The following is a 21,375-nucleotide window of genomic DNA, read 5'->3' as shown; positions in this document are numbered from 1 at the left end:
CAACGCAATTGAATCTACGTTTGAGCATCGTAGATACGCCCTCTCGTTATAAAGCATCGTATTTAGCTACAGGGCTTTGCTGATGGCCACATGGACTCCAAAGCTTGAGCCGTAAGTGCCGAACTTCACGCAATATGCGCTAATGTGAGGTTATGTTGGTATAAACCACTCACAGGACCGAACTATGTCTATGATACCATCAGCCCACCATATTGTAGCAGGTATTTACGGTCAGTGGCAGTTTCATGTCGGCATGCACACCGATTGTCCACACCTTAGCTTCAAATCGCACCATGCTGTAACACTGTTGATATTCACTTTGCGCGCTGGGATTTTGTGCCGGTCAAATCGGGTAGCCCGCGCGCTGTGCTCAGAATGGCGCGCGATGAGGTGATGTGACAATGTAACGCTTAGTTAGGGTTATAAGAGTACTTGGGCACTCTCTTTCAACCAAACACACCATCGTCGAGGCATCAATCTATATACCGTTCTCTTTGAACTGCTCCTTGTTTATATACGGCATTGAAAATGGCGTCCCTTGAGTCGCGAAAGCATATTTCCCCGGACTCGGGCTTTTCTGTTACTCTGCATCCCCATTTCAACGCCAGAATCGCATCCCATGTCCCTTCCAGCCCTATCCGGGAAGCTTTCGATCCTCCAAAGGACCGCGCTCATTTCGCCGATCCCGAGAAGAAGGCTCTCTTCGCCGTGGCGAGAAGAGTTGATTTGACGGAGGGTGTTGGCACGCTTTTGGAAAACGTGCAACTGTCTCAACTCAATGCGCAACAACTCGATGAGTTAGCTTTATTAGTGACAGAGAGGGGAGTCGTGTTCTTCAGAGATCAGGATTTGACTACAGAAAAGCAGGTAGAATTATTTGAACATTATGGTATTCTTCCCTCACCTGTGTAATTGTTATGTTGTGCGATACCTTTTTAACTAGAAGAAGGTATTCTGGACAAACACCCTGCCCAAAAGGTATGGAGAAATTCTCATCTTGATTATCAGAAGGATTCACCCAAGCTAACGCAAAGTAGGAATCAAAAGTATCAACATCGTCGCCTTGAGATCCGTTACCTGTTTACTAAATCATTGTCTAGCATAAAGATATTTATGGAAACACCGATGACCATCGTGAAATAGCCAACTTCACTCCTTGGGTAAGCCATTTGTAGTGACTTTTGTTCTTTCTTTCTTCCTTTTTTTATTTCTACTAACGTTACATGGACTGAAGCCAATCGCAGAGTGGCACGCAGATACTTCATTCGAGATTAACCGTATGAAATACCATTCCGTCGGGGTATTTTGCCCAGTATCCTTTGCTAACATCTGTAAAGCTCCGAGTTACTCTCTACTCCGAATGGAAGAACATCCTGAGATCGGCGGCGATACAGCATGGGTACGTCTGTCGTTTCTTGATACAAGATATATCTTGCTTCTAATACCTACGTAGATATCACAATACGGGACATACGATGCCTTGAGCGACGCTTACAAAAGGTTTCTTGAGGGACTGCACGCGGTACATACCTCTCGATTGCAATGTATGTTGTGTCTCTCCGGATCTCAGAACTCAGACTTGATTCATGATAAGCTTATCATCATCACGATAGATGACACCATAGCTGATCTCTGGGGCATTGCCCCAAACCGTCCACCAATTGATACTCACCATCCTGCCGTTCGAACTCATCCAGTCACCGGATTAAAAGCTTTAAATGTGAACCCTGGATTCGTTACAGGTTTTGCAGAACTGAAAAAGCTCGAGTCTGGTAGGGACCTCTCCTAATTTGCTGTTGCGCAGATTGCTTTGGTCTAACTTGCAGATGCAGACAAAGTTCTCGATTTCCTATACACCCACATTCACTCAGCAGATGACCATTATGTGCGCTGGAAATGGAACGTGGGCAGCGTTGCCTTCTGGGATAACCGGTGAGATATCTTTCATTTTATGTCCCCGCTCATTATTTGCATGGTTTGGTTACCTGTGACTAATGAATGTCCAAGATGTGTCGCTCATCGTGTGATACCTGGATCGTACGAGACACCTAGACGTGGCGTTCGCACTACAGTGTATGGCGAGAAACGTATGTTTCGTTACCTCCCCATTCTTTCGTCTTGTTATACAGCTAATGCGTAATTTTAATGAAAGCATTTCTCGACCCGGCGAGCGAAGGCCGTCTGCAGCGTAAGCTACGAAAGGCGAGGGAAGCGAAGACTAACGGCACTGCAGTAAAACAATAGATGGTGTGCATACATGGATGAAGCACTCCAAATGATGAATTTCTTCCGCCTGCAGATACTACATCATTGAACTTCATATGTTTACCTTATAATCATGTCCTTTCGCGGTTACCTCTTTGGCTAGCTACGTCTATAGCACTATTCACTATCATAGAGCCATTTCAGAAAACAGAAACTTCATCAAAGCGGGCATGGATATTCGTCTATAAGCTGAATGTTACACATAACCACAGAATCATCATGTTCATAACCATGCCACCCCCTATTGAGAGATGACTAGAACCCGGTGGACAAGGCTAATCTAGAAGATGTATCTAAACTGAGGAATCTCTTTATCAGTCTTGTCCATCTCACTCAGCATGATTCCAATTGGTGATCCATTTGTCTCCAGTGGACTGCTTTCTTTGTCCCGACGACGATTTTCCCAAATAAGATAAAATCGTAGCACCAAGCAAGTCACAATTCCCACGCCGTAGCATACCAGCATTGCAAGGAAGCCTGAACTATAGCCCGGTGATTGATAAGAGAAGAATAGGTTTGGTCCAATAATATTGCCCGTACAGTATGCGATGAAAACCTGTGATGCGCGCTTTTCGTTAGCCGGTTTTAATTACGCTTTTCCTTCATGGAGAAACACTCACAACTGCACTAACGGAAGCCTTTTTGGTGAAGCCGCCAAAGTTACCCGAGATCAGTGACATGATTAACGGGAAGTTGGCTGTGAAAGTTCCAGCTAGACACTGACCGATGAAGCGCGGCCACTTCAAGTCCTCCGGGAGCTGACGAACAAGCGCCACACCGACAACGGAGACGGCGAAATTGAATATCATCCAGAATGTTCGAGTGTTGCGAAAGTACGAGCTACCGCCAGTGGCAAGAAGGACGAAGAAAAGCTGAAATGCGTAGCTCGTCACACCAACTAGTAGTGTCCTGAGCTCACCAAACCCTAAGCCGTTGGTAACAATAGTGCCGAACTAGCCTTCATGTCAGTGGATGATGTATCTTAAAAGATAATGGACATAGTCTGGTGGCATACGCTAGTTAAGCCACCATTGGGAATGTTACTAGCGAGTTGAATGATAAAAACAAGCCACGTCTTAACATCCAAAAGAGCTTCGCGGCATTGGTGCCACTTAAAGTGGTCATTCTTTACACCCGTCAAATTTTCTTCTACTCGTGCAATAGCCTTGAGGCGATCTGCCGGGCCAAGGAACCAGGACTTTGTAGGAACATCTGGGAGCAGGAACAAGGCACAGAAAGACCATGCCACTGTGACGCCTCCAAAGATCAGGAACACCGCCTTCATTGAGGAATGGTTAGATCGATCCAGGTGTGAGAGACGGTCACGAGTCATGCATACCTTCCACGAGGGAATAGTTTCTATATGGCCTATTGCATAGGCAAGCAGACCACCAACGATTCCAGCGAATGTGTTTCCGAGAAACCAGGCGGCATGACGCAGGGGCTGTTCGGAGCGCTTGTACCACATGCTGATAATGATAGTGAGTCCCGGAGCAACTGGAGCCTCACAGATTCCAAGAATGAAGCGAACGGCAAGAAGCCCTCCGGCATTGACACAAACAGATGTTAACATAAGCATCACACCCCAAGCACAGCTATAGCAACGGTATTAGCCGCAATTCTCATTTTCATCAGATAATAAGCTTACATTGAAGCGGTGATGATCTTCCCGACCTTCCAACGCACCATGAGTGCACCAGCAGGGTAAGAAGCAACCAAATACCCAAAGTAGTAGATAGCACTAGCCCATGAGTAGTCACCACCGCTGAGATGTAAATCTTGACGAAGTTTTAGAACGGCGGTGTTGGCGAGAGCGGACTTGTCTAGAAATTGAAAAACATAGGAAATGGTCATGACTGGCAACAGACTGAGTATCTAGTAAGCATTGCCCTCGTTCAACTGGTAGTTGTGTTGCCTCTTACCATAGGTCGATCTTGCGCAGAATTCTCCTATCCTCCTCGGGAGAAAGCGACTCTGTCACGGTCCCGACGGCAACATCCTTGTGCTGTTGGACAATTTCAAGCTCCATCTTTCCCTGTTCTATGATTGCTGACATGATGGTAGTATTGGGAGTGGTAGTAGCATCAGGAGTTGCTGTTGTCAAGTCAAGGTAGATAGCACGGGCATATCTCAAGGAGATGACGGAGGACTTTAAGTATTACGGTGTAATCCTTGAGCACGGCCGCTATCTCTCCCAGCAATGCGTAGCCAAAATATTAACATTGATAATGGATCGATACTTATCACAGTAGATTATGCCAGAGGTCAGTTCGCTTTCCAGTGCGGAGAAAGGTGTTTTGCCTCCAATTCGAGAAAGACGGCCGGTTTCCGTGCGACGTGATTGGATTAGATAAGGCCAAAGCTTACTACCTCTCACGTAGTGGATATGAGTAGACTGGCAAAGATCGAGTGCCTGTCCCATCAGGAATTAATCCATTGTCAAGGACGTGAAAAAGTAATCTATCTGGGGGTGGCTGCGGACCCACCGCATCGGCTATTAGCCGACGCGGCTTGTCAGCACTAAGCCTATGTGGGGCCTGCTATATCCGGTTTAGTCAATCTCTCCATTCTTGAAGATAGATCACAACTCCAAGTTCAATTCCCGAAACCAAGGGTCCTGATAGGCTTGACGGGCTAGAGATTACTTCGGATTGCAGCCTGATTAGTGCGGGGCATCGCTGTGTACAATGGAATCTGTCTGCCACCTACCGACGCGAAACTCGTCCAGCCACGAGATCGTAGAAGAGTCACGGGCAGCGCGTGAAATAATATCGCCACATATAAGAGAACCACATGGCGTTCTGGTTCTGACAGTAGTCGGAAGCGCAACAATTGTTGAAGTCGCGTCAAAGGCCGTGTAAGAAGGAAATTGGAGTTTACAGTAGTACTTGATAAGGCTATTTGAGCAACATCAAGATTCACTTGCCCTCAACGTTTTAGGAAGGATAGAGCTTTCTGTCTAGATAAAACTTCATACTATACATGAAGCCGAGTCTCTATTCTACCATTGAGGACCAGTCTAGACAGCCATGCGACTGTCTTGTATGCCTTTGGGCTACAGTTATATTGTTGAGCTCGTTTATGGTACATACTGTTAGGCTTGGTTAAATGAGGGTTTCCAGATTGTAGTTCATATGAACAATTTATTATGAAATTGCATTTTTTGAATTTTTGTGTTTTGCACTACTTGCTTGCTGTTCCACATAAAAAGGATGACATTAAATGTTAAAGTTCTTTATTCTGAATTTAATAGGGTTACTCTGTCAGCTAAATAGGTACTTTATCCCCATATCAGTCGGCATTGCTTTTTAATTAGACAATTATAGACATTAAACTCCAGACGCCTTCTAGGGCTTTCCGGATTACCGTATTCACTATTGATAAATCGGCAGGATAGCAATGATAATCTAAAAGATGTCCTTATGCCATGTGCGGGATTTTATAACCTAGAAAGGACGATGATTTAGCTCGGACGCTTTGCTAATTAATGTGTTTTTGGTATAAACAAATGGGAAATTAGGTTTGAACAACTGATCCCAATTCAGATAACGAATAGCTTCAGATCTTCTGACTCGGATTGAATTCTTTCGAGATCCATTACACCCCCCAGGTTCATATGCAACGCTTTTAGTTTCACCGCGGTCATGAGGAAGCGGTGGGCGCGTTGTATATTTTTGCCATAACAGCCCATTGCCTGGAAGCGGGAAAGAATCCATTCCCGGTGCAGTTCATCACTAGTCTCAAGACCAACAATAAATAGAGGCCATGCAATGCGCACCAAGGCCTCATCGCCCTGATGCTTGAACATTTGCAGAGCAAGATTCATAATATTGCGCATGTGGTCTTCCGATGGCGGGGAGTCATCTAAGCCTAATCGTCGTTTCACGCGCCCGAATTCAATCAGAGTGGCATAATACTGTGGCACAATGTTACGAATATTTGCTACCAGTCGTTGTGAGCTGTCCGTTGCTATAGATAATTGGCCTGCCACTTCAAGCAGTTCTCCGAAGCGACTCTCCACGTCCTGTACAAAGAGCCCTATCTCCAAACATCGTTGCCGTGCCAACTCGCCGTGTAGTTTCGCTAACTGGGCCACCATGAACCTTAGCTGAGCTCTGGCAGTAGCGAGAGCAAATATGTCTCGGTTATTAACGTCATCTAGTAGCTCCGACTGGGGATAGTCATTACCCCAGATGGTGCGATACAGAGGGTAAGAAAATCTGTGAAGTCTAGCGGCAGGACCATTCATCATTGATGCCCCAGGATTTTGGGTCGGCAATATTTGGTTGAGTGCAGCATTTATCTCTCCTCCAAGGCCAAAGGTTGAGGCACTCGCATCATGCGTGGCCAAGTAGACGAGGACGCGGGCTGAAAATAAAGATAAGGATTGGCCGTTGTTCTCTTGGCCTCGCTGCATCAAAGCCACTTTACTAGGCTGATCAGGGGAAGTGATAGCCATCTGTAGCGGAAAACGGAAGTGGTGCTTGAGGACCACGGCTGCCCCGGCAAGGTGGTTTGACAGTCCGGAACACCTGGCATCTCCGTACTTGCTTTCGTACACAACCATTAAAAAGAGTGTCGCGTAAATAGTGTCGATATCAAGCGGCCGATTCTCGACATCGCTACCGCCACCCAGCGAATCGGCCATTAGCCGAAGTGCCGCAGAATAGTGTTGGACACGTGAGACGGAATGCTTGCGAGTCCGACCATCGGCTACCGCCAACCCATTATCAATGCCCTGACGTCGCGACTCCAGTTCTCTATTCCCCAGAGCCAAGATAGCGCGCATAACCATTGGCTCACGCTGTGCCATGTTGAAAATAATGGCGTACATGGAATAATGCGGGTTCTTGGTGTGGCGGATGCTGGCAAATGTGGTGCGGAAGTATCGGATGGCCTCGTGGTCAGCAGAACTGAGATCTATCGAGCATGCGCTGTTGGAAAGCTCTGGTAAATGAGTCGGCATGGATGATGCACTTGGCTTGTTAGGGGCAATTAAGCTATCACACTTAAATTGGCGCGGGGCGTAATCGCAGAAAAGCTGAAGGCGCAGGCATCGGCCACACCTGGGCCGCTCTTCGTCACACTTGACCTTCTTAGTGCGACATGTCCAGCATCCATTCTTGGAACGAGGGGCATTACGACCTCGCTTGCTGACTACACGAGGCGATAGTGGCTGGTTTGCTTGCATGGCTTCGAGTGTGAAGCGAAAATGGGGCTGCCGCTGTCAGCCGTAATTATTCGTACACAGAAAAATATAATAAACAAGTTGACAGCAATTCACCTACAATTCAAAATTTGACGACCATCGGCAAGCAAAATTGAAGGAAAGCACTGTCTTATAATAGTTTCTGCCGGCCGTCGGCAACTGATAAGAAATCCCCGCACGGTAACTTTTTCGCCCCACCCATCGGCAATGGACCCGCTCTTCTGCCGTAGCAGTCTTGGCGACGCACTCTATCTCCACGCCCGAAAAGGGGAAACTTCACGATAGTGCTCGTATAGTACGGAGTAGTGCTCACGGGATTGGACGGTCTGCAGAGTGGAGGAGATATCCTTTGGCTCTAAGGTAACAGCTAGCTCTCATCATGCTAACAGACGGACAGAGTCAAGAAAATCCCTCGCTCAAATGTTCCGAGCTCGTCTCTTTATATACTTATACCTTATGCGCAACCAGTAATGTTCAGTCATCTGTGGTCAACTTTAGAAGCGCCCCGGCATTGGAAAATAGCAGATTTGGAGTACTTTGTCCTCTATTTTGGCACTCACTTTAGAAGTCTGGGAAATAACAGCCGTTACCTAATATGCCCCTGTCTGCAATTGACCTCGAACAAGCAAGAGTGCTTGTGAACGATCGCATCAATGAAGCCAACCCCGATTTGCACAAAATCAACAAGGCTCTTCATTCGCACCCAGAGTTAGCCTACAAGGAGTATTTTGCGCACGAGACACTTACTACATACTTGGAGAGCCTCGGATTTGTCGTGAAACGGAGCACGTATGGCCTAGAAACCAGTTTCGAAGCCTCACTCGGCCAAGGCGGACGCCAAGTCGTTTTTTGTGCTGAATATGACGCCCTGCCAGAGATCGGTCATGCGTGCGGCCATAACCTCATCGCCACAGCGTCCTTAGCAGCCTTTATCGGTGCGGCGCACGCTATGGTCACTCTTTCTATACCCGGTCGTCTGCGGTTACTGGGCACCCCGGCCGAGGAGGGTGGCGGTGGTAAGGCTAAGCTTATTGACGCTGGAGCTTTCAACCCACCTGAAGATATTGCTGCCGCCATAATGGCCCACCCGAAGGCGCTATACTTGATACAACAGGACGGTGACGGACTGTCTGGACTGGCAGGCATCAGACTTGCAGCTAGCCACAAATTTCGCGTCGAGTTCCATGGAAAGACAGCACATGCAGGTAACTCGCCATGGAAAGGCACAAACGCCTTAGATGCGGCGGTGGCAGCGTATCACAATGTTGCTCTTTTACGCCAGCAGATTCAACCAGACGAGAGAATCCACTGCATCATCGAAGTGGGTGGGACAGCGCAGAATATTATTCCTGATTATTCACGGCTTAGCTGGAACGTCCGTGGCCCAAGTATGACTACGGCAGATGCGCTGCTAAAACGCGTCAAGGCTTGCATTGAAGCTGGAGCTACTGCAACAGGTTGCAAGTTAAACTACATCCCGTATGTGACGTTTTTCTGATGATATCCGACTCACAAAGCCGCTACTAACAACGAAAATAAAAGATCTCCAACTTCAAAAAATCTAAGGATAAACGATACTCTTTGTAGAGTGTATGTGGAAGATATGGCAACACTAGGGCAAAAGATCTTATTCAAGAGGCCAAAAGGCGGTTCCGGGTCTACTGACATGGGAAATGTGTCCCACCATGTCCCCAGTTTTCATGGATATTTTGCAGTCCCAACAGAGAAGGATGTTGGGGCTCACAACCCGAAGTTTACCGCTGCTGCTGGCAGGGATGAGGCTCACGTGTCTGCTATCGAAAGTGCAAAGGGGATGGCTATGCTTGCTCTTCGGGTTCTTGTTGATGATACCATTGCCAAGGAGGCACTGCTTGATTTTGAATCTCTGGATGAATGAGTCAATTAAATATGCATGGCGGTTATATAGATTTAAATATTGTCGGATTCGGTGCAATAGATAAAGGGTATTTTTTCGTTAGGCAAAACGCCATCAAATAAGTTGAACATGATTTTTTTTCCCGATATTATAGGATAGTTTAACGTTGATGAACCACAGGCGAAAAATAGTGTTCTATGTAAATATCGCGAACTGCTAGGAGATTGCGCACAATTCATTTCAAGCTAGCATGAACATATATTAAAGCCAATCAATGCAAACCCAGATATTACGAAATAAAGCTGCTTCAATCAGAAAATCGTAAATCCACCATGACTGTCCTAGAGTTTAACAAGCTGGTCTTGGTCTTTGTCAGAAGCCTGAATGTCAACCAAACGATCTCTGATTCATTGAATCTCGCGTCCAGTTTCATAGCTCCACCACCCAGACAGAGGCTGTATGGAGTCAAGTTTAGCTTCCTGAGTTGCTGGGGAAGGCATACTTTTACTGTTTGAAGTCACGTCCGACTGCTTCTGGTTGCTAGTGCATCCACTTGATGTGGCTGGGATGCTAACCGACCTAGCGAGCATTTCCGTTTTATAAATATAACTGTGATCATCAACAGTAACTGGGACAGAGGCATAGCCGGGTGGGATGTTGCTGGTGTCAACAGAGCGGGACAAGACATCGTCTAGAGCAATCTCCGTGTTCCGTGCCTGAAACTCTGGTGATGAGACGGGAAATATTGACAACCGACGCCTATATTTATCTCAAAAACAAAAGGCCGTCACCCACCCAGTCAGGAAGGGCGAGCCACTTCCCCCTTGTTTACGTGCACACTTGTTCCAGAGACGAAGCGTCTCAGGCGAGTCAGGCTATCAAATGAATGTACGAAATGATTCAAAACTGGTCGAAGAAGCTGAGCAAATCGCGCCGGTTCATCACCGAGTTGATAGAGCTTATCAAGTCTCCGCACAAGCTTTGTCAGTCTTCTGGCTTGCCTAGCAAAGTTGCGGACGGAATGCCACAACCAAGTACAGCCAGATAATCAAAGTACTTTTGCATGGATCCCGTCATTAAAATTGCTACAACCACTTTTTCAGACTCCGTTGTTGTGCTAAAGTCCGGTATGATCCAGCTTCGTAGGTTCTTGTCCACCACATTCTCCTCAATAAGTCTGGTCATTTGCATAGCAATGCTACCAAAATCAACAGTATGGATGGTACCGTGGCCGCATACTGTCAGCGTCTTTTTCCCCTCATGGGAGACAAATAAAGATCGCAGCTCCTCAGCGTGGACATTGATATAAAGCCTAGCTGTGTTAAGGTGGAGAACCACAGATCTTCTGGTCGTATAGTTAGGTTGTGATGTAACCCGTTACTATAGGCGTGAAAGCCTGCCCGGAAGAAGCCATTATTCGAAGGAGATACATGGGAGGTGTTAAACAGATCGCTGACAAATGAATTTTGAATTGCTGCAACGCTGTGTCGATGATCCTCTGAACTTGAGCTTTTAAACAACTCTTCGGACGTGGATACCTTTGGAATTTCCCTTCTTTGGGGGGATGTGCTGTCGGAGTGAGAGTGATAGGCATATTGTAGAGAAATGTTAGCCAAGGCTGTATAATGGGTCAAAGCCAGGAATATTGTAAAGTCAAATTGATGCTTGAAGGAGAGTGGAGAACAAGTAATAATTACGTGGGCAGGAGGCTGGCTATATTTATAGATGAGCCGGTGTAGGCAGCAGCAGCAGCAGCCTAGTAGTTAACAAAGCACAGAAAACTCAATGAATGATCTTCAGGGTGGCCAAAACAGAATAAAGCCTAATACAGCTACTTCAGGCTTCTTCAAAATGTATACTTTTGCAATGACTCACTTTGTTGGGCTCTGGCTGGTTGGGACCGGTGATATTTTTTGTTCACTTTCATGAAAGCCTGGGCGGTATTTGATATCACAGCCCCACAGCCTTTTATTCATTACAATTCTTTTTTACTAATACTGGGATTCGCAATATTTCTGGGTAGAATTTTATGGATTACCACTCTCTGACAGAGTGCAGCGAGAAGCTGTTCTCTAGATAGAACCAGCATGAAAGAATATGAGGGCTGAAACAGTGCATGCTTAACAGAAAATGTGATAAAATACAAGGCAGAGGCAAAGAAAATTTATATTTTAGGAAAAATAAAAAACAGTAAAGTGCATAGATGCTAACAAAGCGTTTCGCGAATCACTATGTGAGTGGCTCTGTTAGTATTGCTACTTATGTATACATAGGTGGCAAACAAACCGTTCGACTATAACGGTGTGAGAATACACTATTAAATTGCTATTTTAAGGGAGTCTACGAAAAAACTCAGGCTGGGTCTGACTTATCATAGAAAAGGCAATATGTCTGATGGGAAAAGGATGTTTGACTGGTTTGCATTACATGTAGTTCGCTTTTACTGCCTGAGGCGCCTGACCATGATGTGGCTTGACAACAGTGTGTGGCGCAGCAGTCAAAACCTGTCCGGAATTTCGGATACTTCCAATCCTCGTCCATCAACAACATCACTTTCGTTTGCTTTCTCTTCTTTGTCTCTCATTGTATTACTATTACTATTAGTGCTATAATTTTTTTCAAACCTCACGATTTTGACACTCCTTACTTTTTTTATTGCTTGTGTTTATTGTTGACCCGAATTCAGTGCCGTATGGCGCTACATCCTTGATGGCCTTTGCCTAGCCACATAGAGTTTGATGTTCCCAACTCTCTGAGTGACCGTCAACTACAGATAATTACAGTGATATCATATACCCGCAGAGATATGGCCCATCATATCCATGCTGGGGGCGTTGCAAGCCGTCCTCTGCTAGAACCTTGCTTCCAGGGATTTGTTTTGATTAGAGAAGTTTTGTCCCGTTGCTTGGAGTTGGACATCACGCAGATCGGATCTATTGTTGCTATTGCGGGAGTCCTACCAACGGCTTGGAGATTCCTGCGCAGGACTTGGGATGAAGCCTATGCCTGGATTAGGCATTGTTTTCTAGCTTCAGTCACGATACCCGGAGGGGATCCTCTGAACAGGAGCGTCGTTGAATGGATCCTGGCAAACCGGCCACGTAACTATCGGTCTTTTACGGGGCTCACAGAAGTAGGAAATGTCGGTATTGACCGGGCTGCTGCACTGAAGAAAACCCAACACCCAGTTCGCTATTGTCCCCATTGGGATACCAGATGGCTCTGGTGTAATGGGAATGCATTCCTTGTGGTGCGCTCAAGTGATAGCCATAATGTTTCTCTGTCAAATCCCAATTATGACGGCATTGGAGGAGAAGAACTTACGATAAGCTGCTTCGGCTGGTCCGCAGAGCCTGTCAAACAGTTTATCAAGGCCTGTCGAGACTATGCCGAGACGCAGACCCAGTTTTTTGTCATTATTTACTCAAGGGACCGATACGGGCTTGCGTGGCAGCCCAAAGCCCGGAAACCAATCCGCCTCTTAGATACCGTGCATTTCGATAATAAAATCAAGCAAGAGCTTCTCGCAGATATTCGAAATTATCTTGACCCCAGGACTCAGAAACGTTATCAAACCCGGAGCATGCCTTATCGTAGAGGATATCTGTTCTACGGTCCACCTGGAACTGGAAAGTCATCCTTGTCACTCGCTATTGCGGGTGAGTTTGGTCTTGACCTTTACGAAGTTAAGATTCCCAGTGTTGCTACCGATGCAGACCTGGAACAGATGTTTCAAGATATACCTCCAAAGTGTGTTGTCTTGTTGGAAGACATTGATGCCGTATGGATGGACCGCTCGAATTCCCAAAAGAATGTGCACGATGGGCAACCTCTGCCGAATTGCACTTTATCTGGATTGTTGAATGTTTTGGATGGTGTTGGGTCGCAAGAAGGCCGTATTGTTATCATGACAACTAATCGGCTGGAAGCTCTGGATAGTGCATTGGTCCGACCAGGACGCATCGATATGAAGGTTTATCTGGGCAACATCAGCCAGAAGTCTAGTAAGGAGATGTTTCTTCGCATGTTCTCTCCAGACCTGGGGTTCAAATCTTGCTTGGACATGAACGAAATTGACAACCTTGCGACTGAATTTGCCAATCAGATACCAGATGACAAAATCACTCCCTCATCTTTACAAGGGTTCTTCCAGCAGCATTTAGACAGCCCCTATGAAGCTGCTTCGCTGATTGGCGGCTGGGTCAAGGAAGAACTTGCAAAGAACTCGGATAAGGAGTTTGAGGTAATAACCGGTAATGAAAACGAATCATAGCCTCGAAACATCCAATGTATATTATATAGAGCTTTACTTTCAATGTACTTTATAGTATATATAATACGAGCGACTTTTTATGTCTACAATATGGTTGGGATAGAAGAAAGAGCTTAGACTATCCTTTAAGTTTCGCAATTTCTAATAGTCTCACCATGCTATGCATCTGACCGATAATGTCGACTAAATATTATGCAACCGCAACAACAGCAGTGGCCTCGACTTCAATTAGAAATTCGCTGGACGCGAGGCGCGCGACGCCGATGAGCGAGCTCGGCGGCTTATGCGGCGCGTCGTCTCCTTCGCCCCTGAAAAAGTTCTGAATCACCTCGATCAGAGCTCCCCGCATGGATGGTTCAAGGTCGACAACGAATATGCTAATTTTTGTGATGTCGCGGGGTGTCGCACTCTTCAGCGCCAGACACGCAGCCACATTGGCGAACGCATTCTCTGCCTGCTCCCGGAATGACGTGGGTATGGGTGATGGCGGCGTGGTTGGCGGTGGTGTACCAACTTGTCCTGCTGTTTGCAACAAATATACGCTTGGGTTGACTGAAGGGATCGCCGTGACCGATAGGCTGGAAAAGGTCGAGGTAGCTGGAGGCGCGTCGGTACGGTCAAGCGTCGTGATGACCGGTGGACTCATTGTGGTAGGTGAGGAGTGCCAGGTCAAACAATGAGAATTGAAGAACTCCACCAGTTCAGAAATTGCTATATTGTATAAATTTATGGCGAGAGAGTTCCATATGTCATATATTGGTCAAATGTTCCCGTTACCTGGATATTCAGCAATACTCGGAATTGACTGCAGAATGGCTTGAGAGGAGACTGGTGAGTCAGTTCATTCATTGACCAGCCTTTCACCAAGCCCTATCAGATGCTTAGTTGATCGTAGTGGTACTCGGGCCTGCGCAGTCACCGACATGGCCGAGTTCGCCGAGCAGTCTACCAGCGACACCCAGCGCCGTTTTGTAATATCTAGGGTGAAGGGAGAGTCACGAGATGGCATCTTTACGGTTACACTAGTATGAAAATCAGAAGCTGCCTTTAAGACGGGCTGAATGCCAGGCGTACCAGGCTCTGAAGGAGACCTGTATCCAACGTCGATCCAGTGTCCCACCAAGATCAAACAACGAGCGTTCATTTCTTTTTTTCCAGCCTAATAATTTCAGATATCACCGCCATGGCTACGTCGATCGAGACCTGCGTCGAGGAGGCCACCACGCGGATCATGGATCAATGCAAAGAGAAAAACTCCTGGCCCATGTGGACGGTCAACGACAAGATCTCCAAGCTGGTGCCTAACCCGCGTGCTGTACCAACGTCGTGGAAGTGGGATGAAATGAAAAAGCTCATGCTTGAATCGGCCAAATATGTGCCTGAAGAAATGGCCGAACGTAGGGCGCTGATGATGGTCAACCCGGGCTTCGGTATGAACTCTGGCCCCATTGCCCGGTTACCTAAGTTAATGGAGAGGCTAACTGACTATATTGCACAAACAGGTGAAGTTACAGGTCCCTCTCCATATACAACCGATACTATCTACGCTGGATTTCAAATGGTGTTGCCAGGCGAAACAGCGCCGGCGCACCGACACATTGCGTTTGCCGTACGCTTTATCCAGGAGAGTGGCAATGGCTTTACCTCTGTGGCTGGCCAGAAGATCTACCTGCAGCAGGGAGATTTGGTACTAACGCCGTCCTGGGAATGGCATTATCACGGCAACGACGGCAAGGAGCCCACTGTCTGGGTTGACTGTCTTGACATTCCTTTGCACGTTTACGCCAGAACCAATTTTCTTGAGCCATATCCAACCGCCAAAGTTCCTGATCTGTAAGCCAGTACTTACTTTGTTATTCATTCATAGGCATTAAAGCTAAATGGCTGTTTCCAAGTGTAACCAATGACAGTCCATTCCACTTCGCCTGGTCCAAGACGCAGCAGGCTCTGGATTCTCAAGACACACCTCGAGCAGTTTACCATTATCTCAGCAACGGAAGCCCTTTCTCAAAAACCATAGGTGCACAGGCAGAGCGTATCCTCAAGGGCCATAGCGTTAGCGTCGCTCGTGAGACTGTCTCGTTCATCTACGTGGTTCGAAGGGGCCAAGGGAAGACGACGATCCGTGCGCCCACAGGCGAGGCGACGATAGAATGGAAAGAAAAGGATGTTTTTGTCGTACCCGCATGGTCCTGGGTGACACACGAGGCGAGTGAATCTGATGATGTCTATCTGTTTGCCCTGACAGACCGGTCGCTGGTCGACAATCTTGGGTTGGGAAGAATTGATTACTCCAAGCCTTGATCATGCGATTTGGTTATCAATTGTAAACGATGGAGTTAGAGATTATGTTCTCAGTCTTAATGATAGTTCTTTTTTAATTCTCCAATTCCATTGAAACATATAGGCGTCTACCTACCCAATGCTATCTGCAGTCTCTACAGTGGCATATGCTTAGGTATATGCAGTTTCACCACGACATTACCTAGGTAGGTTACTTTGACTACCTACCTAGATATCCTCTACGCTACGATCCTAATCGGGAAAAATAATGAAGAGTTAGGCACTCTGCCCAGATGCTAGTATGAAGCTCTACATATCCATGGATACATATACCTGTCCCATATATCCCCAGGGTATTAAGCGCTGGAAGTGGTTAGATCTAGCGTATAGATACACAAGCAGGTACGATCTATTATAATTCATAACCAATTAACATGGCATGGCCACACCGTCTCCCCTTCCATCACTGCCGCCAGAATAGACTCTTTGGCCGGTTTCATCTATGCGCTGCCTAATTGCCTGACCTCTTCCAAATCTGTTGCGAGACCAGCCCTTGAGGACCTCCACATCATGACCCATCCTTCTCAATGTCTCGACAACAGAGTCCTCAATCCCTTCCTCTATATAGACGGTCCCAATGCCACCAAGTTTCGGGGGCATGGGATTCTCGATGCAGACTCGGGGAGCATCCACGGCTTCTTGCGGGTTCATGCCGAATACCTCCATGTTCAGGAGCACCTGGACGTGGCCCTGCGGCTGCATAAGCCCGCCCATGACGCCAAAAACAGCATGAAGATCTCGATCTGGGCCCTGCGTGGACAAACATGGGATGATTGTGTGATAGGGCCGTTTCCCGCCTGCATAGATATTTGGATGGTTGTCCGGTCCAAGATGGAAGCCTGCTCCACGATTCTGCAACGCAAATCCACAGCCCTCAGGAATAATGCCAGAGCCGAATTCCATGAAATTCGAGTTCACAATGCATGTGCCGTTGCCTTCGTTGTCCGTCACTGCAAAGACAACGGTGTCGCTTCGGTTTTGAGCGGGACTCACACCGTCAAAGGGCTGGCCCCTGGCGTGATTGATTGCTTTGGTGGGATCAAACAGCTTTGCACGTTCAGTCAAGTACGGGAGAGACACCAACTGTTGTGGTGAGACCGAACTGTGCTCGGGGTCCGTCACCCACCAGTTAGCATCAGCGAAGGCGATGCGTAAACTCTCTATGAGGGCGTGTAGATAGACAGCGCTGTTGTGATCTTCTTTGCTGAAGGTAGGAATCTGCTTCGCTCGTTCCAGTCCCTCTAGGATGCCAAGGGCCATGAGGGCCACGATGCCCTGTCCGTTCGGGGGATGCTCCCAGAGCTCGATGTAATGATCCCCCGAAGCATTCTGTGACGCGACTTTCTGGCCACCGAATTTGAGAGACACTGGTTGGGTCTCCCAACAGCCTTCATTGAGATGGTGCTCCAGATCGAATAGCTCAATATAACTGCCTTTTTGTTTCAGGGCGTCCACTATTGCTTGCGCAATTCGCCCGCTGTAGATCGCCTTTTTCCCCTCAGCTGCCAATGCCCGTAGGGTTGCTGCCAGAAACGGATTTCTGAATATTTCGCCCGACTTGGGGGATGTGCCGTCTGGCTTGAGCATCTGCATACCATTTGGGGATGCCGCTCTGAGCTTGGCCTCTGCATTCTTCCACTACAAGGTCATCAATCTTCCATAATATAGCTATTATGTCTTTTAGCGGTCTACTTACCATCGAGGCTGAGATTTCGCTGACCGGAAAGCCCTCTTCGGCCAACTCAATGGCTGGCGTCATGATTTGCTCCAACGTCAATTTTCCACTTCCAAACTTCTCGACCGTGTCAACCCATCCACAAGCGGCTCCGGGCACTGTGACAGCCAATGGGCTGGAAAAGGGAATTTTGCCTTTGCTCATGCCGGTATCTTGCTGGACCTGCTCCAGAGTTGTGTTCTTTGCGCTGCGGCCCGATGCATTCAACGCATGCACCGTTTTGGTCTTCGCGTTGTAGAAAAGACAGAATGCATCCCCTCCCAGTCCAGTTGATGCCGGCTCAGTCACATTCAGCGCCGCAGCTACATTTGCGATTAGTTTGCCGTCCTCCACGGGGCAAGATGCGATGCTAGAGACATACCGACAGCCACAGCAGCATCCTAAGTGTTGTCAGGGCTTGCTAGTTGACACAAAAATACTCCAGTAGATCGGCACTCACTGCTGCGTTACCTCCTAAGGCAAGGATCTTTTGCCCCGCCTGTGCCGCCAATGGCTGGGTGCATGCTACCATGCCTTTTGTGCTGTGAATCGCACTGCGCCGGCTGGTGAAGGCGGCAAATGGCTGGCTGCTGTTCTGCACTGCTGGATACATCATGTCTGGTCAAGTGAGTTGCCGTTGAGAATTTGGTGACAGATCGTGAACATCGATACGAAGCATCTCAGCCGTGCCTCCCACATGGCTTAATTTATCAATCTCGGAGCGGGATGGGATGAAATATAGAACAGTCCTGCCGACGACGACGTCCTGGACAGATTCAGTCTTCTAGGACAAGATTTCACTCGCACGATTGTACAGCTTTGTTTTCATGGATCTTTCCTCTTTGTGGATACTTCTCGCGCCGCCTTGATAGCTGCTGAAAGGGCTGTCGGCACTGATATCGGCATTCTCGGCGCTCCGAAGATAGCCTGTTTTCGTATCGAGTTTTTTGGTTAGAGTGTCTCTAGGTCTCCGGGCAAGAGAAAGGAGACATCGAGGCACTTTGAGCTGCTCATTGATATGTCCATCCTTCAATTGTCATTAAAAAAATCTCCTTTCTCACTTGCTCCGGGCATGGCTACACCCAACGAGCCACTGTTCTACGTGCTGTCGTTGATAGTATTATCACAAATGAGTAAATGGACCACAGGATGGACAGACTGGAAGATAGCATCCAGTTCTAAAATACTAAAATATGCTGAGCACTACACGCTCATGATGACAGCTCGCAATCCATGGATGTTATATCAGCACAAGAACAAGCAACAATCCACGAGCAACAATACAAAAATCGATTGTCAATAAGCAAAGTAATAAGTAAATGATACTTAGTCACTATTAGTCGCATTGGCAAACAAAGCTGTATGGTTAAGCCGGAGCTGGTCGGAAGCATAGCTGATAAGGCGCGGGGTGCTAAATTCGAATGTTATCTCCAAACCTCCAAAACTGTCATCAAGAGTGTTGTCCTGGCCTAAGTATGTACACTGGTAAGAGAATTGTCATGACTTCTCCATTGCAGCCCTGGTATAAAACTGCCTGCTGGACCTGTCGCAACCGAAAGGTAAAGTGCGACAAGTTTCTGCCATGCCGGAATTGCTCCATGGCAGGAATCGCTTGTTCCTATCCTCCTCAGGTGCGGACAGTCCGGAGACCAAAGAAAGCGCAAAGTGCTATTCAAGCGAATGCTAGGCAGCATGATGCACTCATTGAGCGAATCGCAAATCTCGAGGCTCTGTTAAAAACGCACTCTGATGCCCACGATGGCGACGGTGATCATGACCATTGCATGGCGGATGCTCAGGACCAGATGAAAGTGAACGAAGGGACGGCGAATATAATGGCTTCAGTAGAATCAGTCACCGATGACGCTTCGCCTGCAGACTCTGGGAGATTTTCTCCTCCGTCGATGCCTTCTAATACGCAGCAAGACACTGTTGCTGCCGACGAAGGCGACCAGCAATCTGAATACTGGAGAAAGATCGAGGAGGAGTGCGCCAGCCAGGTGTTCATCAAGATGCCCTCAACCGACACGGATCGATCGCACAACTCGGAGCAAGAGCGCCAGCCCAGTAGTCCTACTGACAAGTTCGCAAACTTGGGTTTTCCTTTTCACGGACCAACAGCTGCACCACTGCTATCCGTGATACAACGCCAGGTTTGCTGGCGAGCGTATCTAGAAAACGTCGACCCTCTTCTCAAGATCCTCCACAAGCCGACGACACAGGCTCAGATCTTATTGCCAGAGAGCCATTCGCACACCCTCGCTCCCCCTTCGAGAGCTCTCATCCAGGCAATATGTCTCATAGCTGTGACGTCCATGACCGACGCCAGTGTATTGGCAAGATTTGAGAAGCCCAAGGACTCCGTAACGCAGAACTGCGCGCTCCTTACCGAACAGGCTTTGATGGCCGCCAATTTTCTTCAAGCACAGGATTTGGTCACCATCCAAGCGTTGCTACTTTTCCTGTACTATCTCCGGTGCACTGAAGACGCCCGGCTGAATGCACTGAATGGGATGGCCGTCTTCCTCGCCGTGCGTGCCGGCCTCAATCACGATAGTGCTCACTCCGGTTTGCCATGCCTTGAGGTCGAATTACGCCGGAGGACATGGTGGCAACTCATAACCCTTGTTGACCACCCGGATAACTCTGCGCTCGAGTACCTGCCTCCCATCATAGGCGCGGACACCCGGCTGCCGCGTAACGTGAATGATTCCGAACTGGACTTTCAGACCGTTGACCCTAGTGAAGAGCAGACAGGGTTCACTGATACCAGCTTTTGCTTGATGCAGTACGAGGTGACCCGAACCTTCAATCAGATTCGTTACGAGCGTGACCGCACTTCCTCGAGCGCCCAAAGAATCACGGCCGAGGAGGCCGAGCAGCGTCTTCATTCTTCTCGGGAAGGCTTTCGACACAAGTACTTTCAGCATTCTACGGAAGAAGTGGCCATTGGCGACTTCGCAGCGGATGTCATTGCTATGGTCCTTGCAAAGCGACGCCTTTTGACGCACATCTCACTAGATCGCAACAGTTCCGGCGATGTTCTGCCTCCCCATGCCCAAGACCGGCTTTTCTTGCTGGCGGTGCATGTGCTGGAGCTCTCGCGCAGTCTGCAGACAAATAAACGGAATGAACGATGGCGCTGGCTGAGTGCCACATACTTCCAATGGTCAATCGCAGCCTTCGTGGTGCGCAATCTCACCATCCGTCCGTCTAACACCGCAACGAAGAGAGCCTGGCACGTTATTGATGGCATTCTAGACCACTGGCCAGCTCCAGTGCGCGAATCAGCCAATGCCAATAAACTCCGGGCCCTGATCGCCGACGCAACGCGACATCGAGAGGCGAAAAGCCTGTGGTCGCCGAATCATCTGCTTGGCTGGCCAGGGAACAATAACAGCAACAAAACTGCCCTTCCAGCGATGACTGTCTGTCCCAAGAACATGGCCGTTCCTTTCACTTGGAATGATACGCGCGCACATAAACCACAGACGGGACTGGCACTGAACCCGACGATGATGTCGGAGGATTTTGACTTCGACGAGGAACTGGCTCGTAATGTAGATTTTGGATTTTTTTCGCAATTCTCTCAATAGTCTAGGTACTACTAATATGGAATCCTATGTTTATACTGTACATCGAATATCTGCCACAAATCCGTATAAACACTTGAGTTCTTCACTTCCATCTACATT

General features: G+C 47.8%; 9 protein-coding genes across 9 annotated transcripts; 5 read left to right on the top strand and 4 right to left on the bottom strand.

The window, feature by feature from the left end:
- Positions 1-528: 528 nt before the first annotated feature.
- On the top strand, positions 529-2,244 carry UA08_07358 (hypothetical protein; the record flags this gene model as incomplete). Its single annotated transcript, XM_020262639.1, has 9 exons — positions 529-889; positions 944-978; positions 1,101-1,160; positions 1,235-1,277; positions 1,338-1,399; positions 1,454-1,772; positions 1,833-1,932; positions 2,008-2,087; positions 2,153-2,244. The coding sequence occupies 9 exons, from the start codon at positions 529-531 to the stop codon at positions 2,242-2,244; spliced, it is 1,152 nt and encodes a 383-aa protein (XP_020117162.1).
- Positions 2,245-2,867: 623 nt separating this feature from the next.
- On the bottom strand, positions 2,868-4,321 carry UA08_07357 (hypothetical protein; the record flags this gene model as incomplete). Its single annotated transcript, XM_020262638.1, has 4 exons — positions 2,868-3,218; positions 3,281-3,860; positions 3,914-4,132; positions 4,188-4,321. 4 exons carry the CDS (start codon positions 4,319-4,321, stop codon positions 2,868-2,870), a joined length of 1,284 nt encoding a protein of 427 aa, XP_020117163.1.
- A 1,485-nt stretch (positions 4,322-5,806) lies between these two features.
- On the bottom strand, positions 5,807-7,456 carry UA08_07356 (hypothetical protein; the record flags this gene model as incomplete). Its single annotated transcript, XM_020262637.1, has 1 exon — positions 5,807-7,456. One exon carries the CDS (start codon positions 7,454-7,456, stop codon positions 5,807-5,809), a length of 1,650 nt encoding a protein of 549 aa, XP_020117160.1.
- A 613-nt stretch (positions 7,457-8,069) lies between these two features.
- UA08_07355 (hypothetical protein) lies at positions 8,070-9,371 on the top strand (the record flags this gene model as incomplete). Its single annotated transcript, XM_020262636.1, has 2 exons — positions 8,070-8,953; positions 9,062-9,371. 2 exons carry the CDS (start codon positions 8,070-8,072, stop codon positions 9,369-9,371), a joined length of 1,194 nt encoding a protein of 397 aa, XP_020117161.1.
- A 2,366-nt stretch (positions 9,372-11,737) lies between these two features.
- Positions 11,738-13,623, top strand: UA08_07354 (hypothetical protein; the record flags this gene model as incomplete). The annotated part of the gene is made up of 2 exons (XM_020262635.1): positions 11,738-11,831; positions 12,134-13,623. 2 exons carry the CDS (start codon positions 11,738-11,740, stop codon positions 13,621-13,623), a joined length of 1,584 nt encoding a protein of 527 aa, XP_020117158.1.
- A 190-nt stretch (positions 13,624-13,813) lies between these two features.
- On the bottom strand, positions 13,814-14,269 carry UA08_07353 (hypothetical protein; the record flags this gene model as incomplete). The annotated part of the gene is made up of 1 exon (XM_020262634.1): positions 13,814-14,269. The coding sequence occupies one exon, from the start codon at positions 14,267-14,269 to the stop codon at positions 13,814-13,816; it is 456 nt and encodes a 151-aa protein (XP_020117159.1).
- Positions 14,270-14,806: 537 nt separating this feature from the next.
- On the top strand, positions 14,807-15,927 carry UA08_07352 (hypothetical protein; the record flags this gene model as incomplete). The annotated part of the gene is made up of 3 exons (XM_020262632.1): positions 14,807-15,053; positions 15,126-15,456; positions 15,519-15,927. 3 exons carry the CDS (start codon positions 14,807-14,809, stop codon positions 15,925-15,927), a joined length of 987 nt encoding a protein of 328 aa, XP_020117156.1.
- Positions 15,928-16,335: 408 nt separating this feature from the next.
- UA08_07351 (hypothetical protein) lies at positions 16,336-18,293 on the bottom strand (the record flags this gene model as incomplete). Its single annotated transcript, XM_020262625.1, has 4 exons — positions 16,336-17,604; positions 17,663-18,003; positions 18,063-18,081; positions 18,141-18,293. 4 exons carry the CDS (start codon positions 18,291-18,293, stop codon positions 16,336-16,338), a joined length of 1,782 nt encoding a protein of 593 aa, XP_020117157.1.
- A 985-nt stretch (positions 18,294-19,278) lies between these two features.
- On the top strand, positions 19,279-21,276 carry UA08_07350 (hypothetical protein; the record flags this gene model as incomplete). The annotated part of the gene is made up of 1 exon (XM_020262614.1): positions 19,279-21,276. One exon carries the CDS (start codon positions 19,279-19,281, stop codon positions 21,274-21,276), a length of 1,998 nt encoding a protein of 665 aa, XP_020117154.1.
- Positions 21,277-21,375: the final 99 nt, after the last annotated feature.

The sequence above is a fragment of the Talaromyces atroroseus genome (assembly GCF_001907595.1).
Source record: "Talaromyces atroroseus strain IBT 11181 chromosome Unknown scaffold_11, whole genome shotgun sequence".
Lineage (NCBI taxonomy): Eukaryota > Fungi > Ascomycota > Eurotiomycetes > Eurotiales > Trichocomaceae > Talaromyces > Talaromyces atroroseus.
Note: the sequence above shows the minus strand (reverse complement) of the source record. Positions and strands in the feature narration are given on the sequence as shown.